General features: G+C 46.2%; 1 protein-coding gene across 1 annotated transcript in view; it reads right to left on the bottom strand.

Moving 5' to 3' along the window:
• Positions 1–241: 241 nt before the first annotated feature.
• The window catches only part of LOC123985404 (collagen alpha-1(I) chain-like), a 13,613-nt gene continuing 4,101 nt past the window's right edge, over positions 242–9,753 (bottom strand). Inside the window, exons 3-16 of the mRNA XM_046072880.1 lie at positions 9,713–9,749; positions 8,894–9,000; positions 8,363–8,546; positions 7,063–7,131; positions 6,873–6,980; positions 6,724–6,792; positions 4,258–4,407; positions 3,790–3,951; positions 3,475–3,642; positions 3,245–3,388; positions 2,845–2,952; positions 1,821–1,999; positions 638–701; positions 242–466 (exon numbers count right to left, since the gene is read on the bottom strand). Of these exons, the coding sequence (XP_045928836.1) occupies positions 330–466; positions 638–701; positions 1,821–1,999; positions 2,845–2,952; positions 3,245–3,388; positions 3,475–3,642; positions 3,790–3,951; positions 4,258–4,407; positions 6,724–6,792; positions 6,873–6,980; positions 7,063–7,131; positions 8,363–8,546; positions 8,894–9,000; positions 9,713–9,749 (1,686 nt within the window). The 3' untranslated portion in view covers positions 242–329. The remainder of the gene's footprint in view (positions 467–637; positions 702–1,820; positions 2,000–2,844; positions 2,953–3,244; positions 3,389–3,474; positions 3,643–3,789; positions 3,952–4,257; positions 4,408–6,723; positions 6,793–6,872; positions 6,981–7,062; positions 7,132–8,362; positions 8,547–8,893; positions 9,001–9,712; positions 9,750–9,753) is intronic.

Here is a 9,753-nt window from a genome sequence, read left to right on the forward strand (position 1 = left end):
GAAGACTGAATCCTGACTCAGCAGGGATGAGATTAAATAAGTTGATCTACAGGAGAAACAGATCTGAGAGCAGCACTGACTTAGATTCTGGTAGAGTTAGGTTATTAGTTAGGTTGTTGAGTGTGAATTGTCACCTGCCACTTGAATTTTCTGTTTCTCTTTACATAAAAGAAAAATTTTCACCATAAACTTGTAAAATTAAACATAAAATTTGCCTGAATGCAGGAAATAAAGTGTTTAATGCTAAAAAGTGTCTCTTCACACCCCAATTTAACACAGTCATTTGTTATTTTACTGTTTGTAAATTCAGGTTCAAGCTGCTGATCATCTTATCTTCTTATCTTCCTGTTTCCTACAAATTTCTGCCGCAAAACCAGAACCCGATCATCACCTGAGGGCCCAGACTCTCCAGGAGGCCCCCTGTCTCCAGGTGAACCATAACAACCGACAGACTCTCCAATATGACCTGAAACACAAACACATACTTACAACAACCTGCACACTAAACGAGTAGAGACAGTCAAGGAATCAGAGACATAATCCTTGATGTCTTTATGTATTTTATGTATGAAAGGCATTTAAAATTAAAAATGTCCCATAAATCTGCTGCGTCATGATGTTAGGGGTTTGTTCCTACCTTTGGGTCCAGGACATCCTTGGGGACCGGGTCTTCCAGGTTTTCCCGGACATCCCGGGTCCCCCTGCAACGACAAACAAGAACAGATCAATATTTCTGAACAAAATAGTAAAAGACAAATGTCTGGTTCTTTTGTTCTAGCATTTAATCTGCTGTGTGCCCCTGCAGACTCTTTAACAGCTGAAACAAGCATGCTAAAAGTTTTTTTATCAGCTCGATACTTCATGATTTGATGAGAATTTCTCACCAGTAGAACCCTGTTAAATACAATGTAAATTTATCTGCTCTGTATCTGCGTTGGCGCTGACACAGCACTATCAACTAGACCTCCATGCAGGCATCCATAGGGTCCATGTCCCGCAGCGCAAGCTGCACCCAGCAGCCCAGGGAGCGACTGCACTGCAGTCCCACGGGCGTGATGCAAGTCGCAGGTAGAGAGCAGGAGTACGGCTATCAGTGCGTCAGCCTATTATAATGTCGTACTGTAAAATATGTATTGAGACTGTACATATTTAAATATGTTGTAATATATTAATTTATTTCAAATGAAAAAAATGATCTTTTCATATATTTTCCTATTTTGTTCATCTTTAAAATTTCTAACACATACCAGGCCATGTAACCAACTTAATATTTGTGAAATATCTGCTGTTCTGTTCAACTGTTTACAAACAAATAAGCAAATAAACGGGACTTTTATTTTGAAATCACGACACATGTGCGGTACCGATCGGGCAGCCGGCACTCGGCGTGCTTTGAAGTCAGTTTTCCTAGCAGCTGTGAAACAGTGAAAACTTTGTTTTGAGCATCACAAATGCGAAATGAAATCAGACTTTGATTCAGTCGAATACATTTAAAAAGACTAGAAGAGCCACATTATTATTTAACCCAAATTAAAATTAGAAACTAAACTAACTAAAACTAAACCAGAAGTTAGCCGGCTCACTGGCAGAAGTCAACACCGCACCGCCAACTAGCGAGTTTTGGGGGAAAAAACATACATCCAGACAGATAGAGATGCGGCTAGTCCTGTGAAATCTTAGGTGCACCAGTGTGACCAAGAAAAAATGTAGTCACACGAGACAGATTGTTGGGCGTACTCTGGAGCCCTGCTGTTAGTGGAGAATAACAGTTTGTTCAGAGGTGTAACAGGGAGTTATTCTAAAGTCAACTTTTATCTTACTGGATCTCCGGTTTGTCCAGGAAAGCCGATTAATCCTGGAGGTCCTTGAGGTCCAGGTGGTCCAGGAGGTCCTGGCTTGCCGTAGGGCCCAGTGGGTCCTGGGAGACCTATGATGCCAAGGGGTCCATTGCTTCCTGGATACCCCGGCTTACCGGTAACTCCTCGGACACCTTTACTTCCTGTGGAGACACAGTACTTTATGTTAAAAGGTTCATTGGAGGATCAGGCTATGAGATTCACTTGTTATCAACTTCTGTGGGACAGTTGTAGTGCTTTGGAACCACTAGGATGCACTGCCTCCAGGAAACAGCTAGAGCCTCACACTTGGAGTCTCACCTTCTCTTGGCTTTTATATGTTACCAAGCGGCAGAGATCAAAGTGGTTAAGTGTTAAGCCTTAAACTGGGTTACCAACTCGCTCGGTGCTTTGTGGCCAAAGATTAGTTTCAAGCAGCGCAGGGGGTGACTGATACGAGCCGACCCGACTCCACGCAACTGGACCTGACTCGACTCTACGCAACTCGTCCTGACCCGACTCCACGCAACTGGACCCGACTCTACGTAACTCAACCCGACTCCGCGCAACTGGACCTGACTCGATCCTACGCAACTCGACCCGACTCCACGCAACTCGTCCCGACTCCACGCAACTCGTCCCGACTCGACTCTACGCAACTCGTCCCGACTCGACTCTACGCAACTCGACCCGACTCTACGCAACTAAACCCGACTCGACTCTACGCAACTCGACCTGACTCCATGCAACTCGACCTGACTCCACGCAACTCAAACCGACTCTACGCAACTGGACCTGACCCGACTCTACGCAACTCGACCTGACTCGACTCTACGCAACCTTTGAGTCCAAACCTTTGAGAACACTATTCAGGTGTACAGTGTGGAAGCAAAGAGGTGTTTCCAACTACCAACAGAGTACCTGAATGCAGCACCGGACCTCTGATCTAAAGAGGTCACGACCCTGCCACTTCCTGTGTGACACTGGTCTGTATGGTAACAGCTCTTACCTCGTGGTCCAGGAAAGCCGTTGTTGCCACTGGGTCCTGGATTTCCTGTTACTCCTTTGATGGGGGTACACCTGTAATCCCCTGGAGGCCCCGGGGGCCCTGTACAGCCTGCAGGGGACACATGGGAGAGGCTTTCAACAAAAGTAGTAAAGTTTTAGCTGCACATTCAGGAGTCATTCAGGAGTGTTATTGATACTAAAAACCCAAGGCTACACCTGAAAATACCAGCTGACCTGACATCCTGCTTCATAGTACAGACCCCTGACCAGTTTAGGTCACATGTTCTAATATGACATTAGATTTCACATTAAATAAGAGTTTTACTTTGATAAACTACCAGTGTACTGTAATAAATGAGACTCAGTACTGTAGTAGTAGTGCAGTATCGCTCAGTTTTTACCTTTCACTCCTTTTGGGCCCTCACATCCTGGAGCTCCGTCTTGTCCATTGAACCCATTGTCCCCCCTCCTCCCCGAAGCTCCAGGAGCTCCAGTCTGTCCAGTTGCCCCTGGCCCTCCGTTCTGGCCCTGGGGCCCCATCAGACCTGAAACACAATGTGCATTTTATTTTTGGGGACCTGTGTCGTCAGGAAACATTTAAACACTGGTGTGTTTAGTGGGAGAACCTCACCTTTCTGACCGTTGGGCCCCGGCAGTCCTGAGTCTCCAGTGGGGCCAGAGGGGCCCTGGTGCCCCTGGTACCCCGGGAGACCTGGAGAGCCCATGGTACCTACAGGGCCTGGAGGGCCAAAACCTGGAGGACCCTGGTTACCGACATCACCTTTCTGCCCAACGAAACCTGAACAAAAATATGATGACATCACAGTCAAGTGATTAAAGATGCAGATATTTTGGAAGAAGAAGCAGAGGAAGGAAAAGGAGGAGGAGGAGGTGATAAATAGTAAAGTTACGGTAAAGTAAGCTTTACCTTACTGAGTAAGTTTACCTGGGGGTCCAATGGGTCCCTGAGGGCCAAAAAGGCCCCTGGAACCAGGCTTTCCCGAATCACAAAGGACAGATATAGGCCCCTGGGGGCCAGGTTTACCTGGGGCCCCATCCTGTCCTCTCTGGCCCTTCTCTCCGGGGCCCCCAGCCAGACCCAGGACTCCTGGACAAACACAGGAAATAATTCTGAACATATGAATCTGATTTCTGATCAGCACATCCTGAATTTATCAAACTTCCCCCATCAACCCTTTACGTCCTGCTTTGGTTTTGTGTTGTACTTGAAATCTACTTTGTTCTAAAGTAGATTTGAAATCTTTTTAATCCCATTTTTAAGAAGATCGGGTTGTGAGAGCAAGGTATTACAGGTACAGTTATGACTGCAATCAGATGATGAACTGATGCAAAGAGAATAAAACTTCATGGATTAAAAAAAGTTTAGCATTACATCTCAGCTCCACTAAATCACCTTGTAGTCCGTTGTTCCCGGGGGACCCAGGCACTCCTTTAGGTCCTGGAGAGCCCGGTGCCCCTGGAAAGCCGATGGGTCCAGAGGGCCCAACATCAGAATTTCCTGCTGGGCCCCTGAGTCCGGAGGGGCCAGGGATACCTGGAGAGCCTGGTATAAACACATGACGCAGTTAAACATAATATAAGTACAGCCACCCCGGGTCCACTTTATGGGAGTTCCCACCTTAAGGGTGCTCCCACCCCAGGGTGTAAAATACTGACGCTTTGACGCACAAGGTACCCTTCAGGATAAATCACCTTTTTAAGATGTGGTTAACTTTGTGAAATGGTTCTTAGTTTGGTTGGGTTTCGGCACCAAAAGCACTTGGTTAGAAGGCAAAATTCTGATTTGCATCAGGGAAGATGGAGCATGAAACCCCAGATTACTGAGCCGGACACAGCGCTGTTGCAGCCGGAGGCATTACAAGCCAAGGTCGGGTGGTAACACAGCAGGGAGTAAGGGAGAGAAGAACTCCCTGCTCCAAACAGAAAACACGATGAAGAAAATGAGGAAGACTTGACAGGTTAATGGCGGGAAGACCGAAGAAAGGAATTAAGAATGCGGGGAGGAGAGGACGAAGAATACAATTATGATGATTCCAGAATAATAAGCTGAATGATGATTACATTTTTCAAGCCAAGGATTTTGACCATTTTCCCATTTCTTTTGATGGGCCTCACCTATTAAACCATTGAAAGTTAAGTTTTTAACAGAGACGATTTAACAAAGAGACGCACTACCTAAAAAATCCTGAATAGAATCCTATGGTGGAAGCCCGTAAAGCCAAAGATGGAGGTTGTATGCAAATATCCTGCGCCTCCTGTATGAAAGCCAACCCCAGGTTCACTGACGTCAGCTGAGGTTTGTGACCGTTTCAGATGGTGGTAGCGAGGAGCAGGTGTGTGACCAGATCAGATGCACTACATGTCCGCCAAAATACTGTATGGGAAGGCACCAGATGTAATATGCTGTACTTGCAGTATGTGTTAGAAAATACCAGGGTGCATTCTGCAAATGTAATGTATACAGTATATGATGACTGTGTCCATGATGTCGGTTAGCATTTGTTGAAGTGCTCCGGTGGGATGAGCTCATGGCGTCACATCAGAGCCAATAGAGCCTTAAATAAAGGCGGTGTGGTGAAAACTTGTGCATGTGTAGTAGAACTATAACCTGTGGAGAAAAACGATTAGTGTGTAGCTGCAGTACCGGAGGCTGGTTACAGTTTCAGGACCACAATCCTAGGACCGGAACTGCATTTGTAGGACTCTTGTTTATTTTGACACTGCCAGCCAAAAACAGCAAACGTTACCGTTACCAAGATGGCTGCCAAGTGGCGGGACTTGCCTATAAGAAGACTTTGGTTTTAAACATTTAACTTGCATGAAGTGATCGGTTAATGGTCTTTTAGGACCTGCTCACTTTGAATAGACTGCTATGGTGTTTGCTACAGCTGTTTGGATGTTGTTTGGTTTTGGGTTTAATTTAAATATTGAATATTAATGGTCCAAATTTATCATCCTGAGTTTTGATGTCTTATTGGCATTTTTTAGTTTTCTCTGGTTTAATCTGCATTTAGTCCATTATTCAGTAACTACTTCCTGTTGCTAACCTGCCTCTGCAGCGATTAAACAACACATTCAAACTTGGAGTTAAAGGTGACCTATTATTCTGCATTTCCAGTCCTATATTGTAGTTCTGTGACTCCTGTATGGCGGCTTTGCATGATTCAAAGTTCAAAAAAAATTATTTTCTATCTTATACTGGCTCTTCATGCTGGCCCTTTCAGCACCTTTGTGAAACAAGCTGTTTATGCTTCTGTTTCTTTGAGCCCCCCTCCACTCCAGAGCCCGCTCTCTTCTGATTGGCCATTGTCTAATGTGTTTACCAGGTTGCTGCAGGGATAGGACTGCATGTGCTTTTGTGGGCGTGGCCAGCATTCTCTGCCTGGAGCAAATGACCATATTTGGAAATCTGGCTCGGAATGACATCATACCGAGCCGTTCAAAATAGAGTGTTCAGAAATGGGGGATTTCTGAGGTTTTGGCTCACAGAGATTTCTTTCTTTTTCATCATTTGAAACTTTGTTCATGTTTAACATGAACATCTGACATTGTAACATTATAGAAATGCTAGAAAATATGAAAAAGCATAACAGGTCCCCTTTAAAGTCTGTGGGTAATTCTTTAGCAAAGTAAAATATTCATCTAATGTTTTGGGCTCAAGATCCTTCAGGTTCTCTTTCAGTGATGTAAGAGTAGTAGAGAAGTATTACCGTGCCCTACTCGGATCTCAGATCAGCTTCCCATCACAAACAAACTGCTACAGAATAAGTTTGTGACTGGACCCAGAACACCTCCCCTAAAATGTCTGTCTTTGACATCACAGGTTAAAACCTTTAAATTTTGACGATGATGACTGTACCTGGATCTCCACCATAACTGAAGCCTTCGGGTCCTTCGTCTCCGGTCTCTCCAACATAACCTGGAGGTCCTGCAGGAGGAGGACAGGATTCATGTAAAGGTAATGTTTTAGATGTAAAGGACAAGTGTGCTGCTGGTGAGTTCTGGTACCTTGTCGTCCAGGTGGTCCAAGAAGTCCAGACCGTCCTTTGTCTCCTTTAACTCCATCAGGTCCAGTGATGCCACGAAAACCTGGAGGACCCGGGAGTCCTGTGTAACCTGGAGGAAAACATGAGCATACAGGTGGGCAGGAAGCCAGACCGACAGGTGAGCAGACAGACATGTTACAGATGGTGTTTACCTATATCTCCAGTGTCTCCCTTCTGTCCAGGGGCGCCGGGATTTCTGGGTACACAGGGCAGAGTAACACCTGAAGGGATGGGAGGGGTCAAAAAGGGAGAGGCGTGGTCAAACAGGAAATGTGAGGAGCTACAGAGAAAGAAAGACCCCTAAAGTAGCAATCAGACAGAGCGCGGTCTTTGCAGTTTTCTACAAGCACAAAGGGTTTTGCACGCTGCTGATGAGCCCTGCACGCCTCACGCTTTGAACGCACTGAGCATCTGTAGGTGAAAAAACATTTTTGTGATGCTAGGTCCGATGCTTGATCATGCATCATCATGCAGGCGAAGCTCCTGGACCAGCTGGTGGTAACGTTACTCCTGAGATTTCTCCTTTTCCTGAGGGTCCTGTGTACATGTACCTCTGTTTTCCTGAGTCCAGGGTCTTGATCAGGGTCTTGGTCAGTGTAGCCTCATCACAGCCAGAGCAAGTCCCCCCCACTCCCCCATTCGTTTATTAATATGTACACTGAACAAAATTATAAACGCAACACTTTTGTTTTTGCCCCCATTCATCATGAGCTGAACTCAAAGATCTAAGACTTTCTCTATGTACACAAAAGGCTTATTTCTCTCAAATATTGTTCACAAATCTGTCAAAATCTGTGTTAGTGAGCACTTCTCCTTTGCCGAGATAATCCATCCACCTCACAGGTGTGGCATATCAAGATGCTGATCAGACAGCATGGGGATTGCCTTAGGCTGGCCACAATAAAAGGCCTTAGGCTGGCCACAATAAAAGGCCACTCCAAAATGTGCAGTTCCATCACACAGCAACGCCACAGATGTCGCAGGTTTTGAGGGAGCGTGCAGTTGGCATCCTGACTGCAGGAATGTCCACCAGAGCTGTTGCCTGTGAATTGAACGTTCATTTCTCTAAGCCGTCTCCAAAGGCCTATCAGAGAATTTGGCAGTACATCAAACCGGCCTCACAACCGCACACTATGTCTAACCACACCAGCCCAGGACCTCCACATCCAGCATCTTCACCTCCAACATCGTCTGAGACCAGACTGCATCAATCTGCAACAATCGGTTTGCATAACCAAAGAATTTCTGCACAAACTGTCAGGAACTGTCTCAGGGAAGCTCATCTGCATGCTCGTCGTCCTCATCGGGGTCTCGACCTGACTGCACAGCCATTGAAGAGAAATGGACCAACGTTCCACAGGCCACAATCAACAACCTGATCAAGTTTATGTGAAGGAGATGTGTTGCACTGTGTGATACTAACTGCTTTCCAAAGTTTTGAGTGATCTTTACCTCTAACCCCCTTTGGCCCTGGGGGGCCAGGGAATCCAGGAGGACCTGGCTCTCCAGGGGTCCCACGCTGTCCTATTGCTCCAACTACACTTAGTCCTGGGGCACCTGAAGGTCCTGATAGTCCCTTTGGTCCTGAGAGTCCAGGGAGGCCTCGGTCGCCAGGAGAACTGGGGAAGCTTTCACCCTGAAGAAACAGAAAGTGATTCATAAATAAGTCGGACCAAGACCAGTGATCGGCACCCCCTACAGGCTGCACTGCTCATTACATCCTGATGATTTATCCAACATCTATATTAGCGTCTTCTTGTCCTGTTTCTTACTTCTGTTAGGGGAACAATCATGCCCCAGGTTCTGTCATTGATGTGCAGATCACTTCATCCTCTGAGGAACTTTCTGTAAATCTGATCTCCGGACTGCAGAGACTCTTTGAGACTCTTACCTCACCGTTGCTACACTTATACTTCACGGCCCGGTTCTACTTCCACATGGACATGACACCTGTTGTGAGTTCACCTGTATTGTCTGACTGACCTGAGGGCCAGGGTTTCCAGGATCCCCTGGGGGCCCGTTGAGTCCTCTTCTCCCTGAGAATCCTTGTCTGCCTGCAGGGCCCTCCCTGCCCCTGATTCCTTTGTCACCTGGAGACAAAGGTCCAATCAGAACCGTTGATACACTGACATGGCTGGAGTCACACATTCATTGGTTTTCTGTTCCATCAGTCGTCGCAGGTCACGTCGATCAGTATTTACAGCATTGATTGTTTATTATTGACAGTGTTGGGGTAACATGTTACAAGTTACAAAGTAACGCAGTCATGTAACACCTTCCTGTTGATAACTTCAGTAATCACATTACAGTTAGTAATAACAAAATCATTGCGTTACTTGCGAACTGGTTCTTGAACTACCATGGTAACGGGAGGAGAGAAAAATAAATCAAACATCCCTTTTAGTGCGTGTTTGCTTAACACTTTTCCAACCTCACTTTTGACTTCAGCGCCAGTTCATGAGGACGCAGAAATGGCAGAGCTGCTAAAGACGTCTTTCGAGGGGTGGAGGTATTACTTCATATTGTTCGGTGAAAGGACAGTGATGCCCTCTAGTGCGCCTGTGGCGAGGCTCTTTAGCCTGGGCAGTCTGCTGACTCCGAGCAGGAACAGGCTGTCTGACAAACGATTTCAGGGCTCGGCTCCCCTTAATAAGACATCAGCTCCCCTAAAAGCATGATTTGTGATGTTTCGGGGGTCTCTGAAACATTGACAGCTGCTGTATTGACATTAATCTCTTTATTTCTCTGTCATCATGGATCATGCGGAGCGTCAGATTTCATCCAGCCAAAGGGAACGATCACCTGACCGTCCGCAGCGGGCCGGACGCTCCACGATCTCCTGG

Source organism: Micropterus dolomieu, linkage group LG17 (assembly GCF_021292245.1).
Source record: "Micropterus dolomieu isolate WLL.071019.BEF.003 ecotype Adirondacks linkage group LG17, ASM2129224v1, whole genome shotgun sequence".
NCBI classification, from domain to species: Eukaryota; Metazoa; Chordata; class Actinopteri; order Centrarchiformes; family Centrarchidae; genus Micropterus; species Micropterus dolomieu.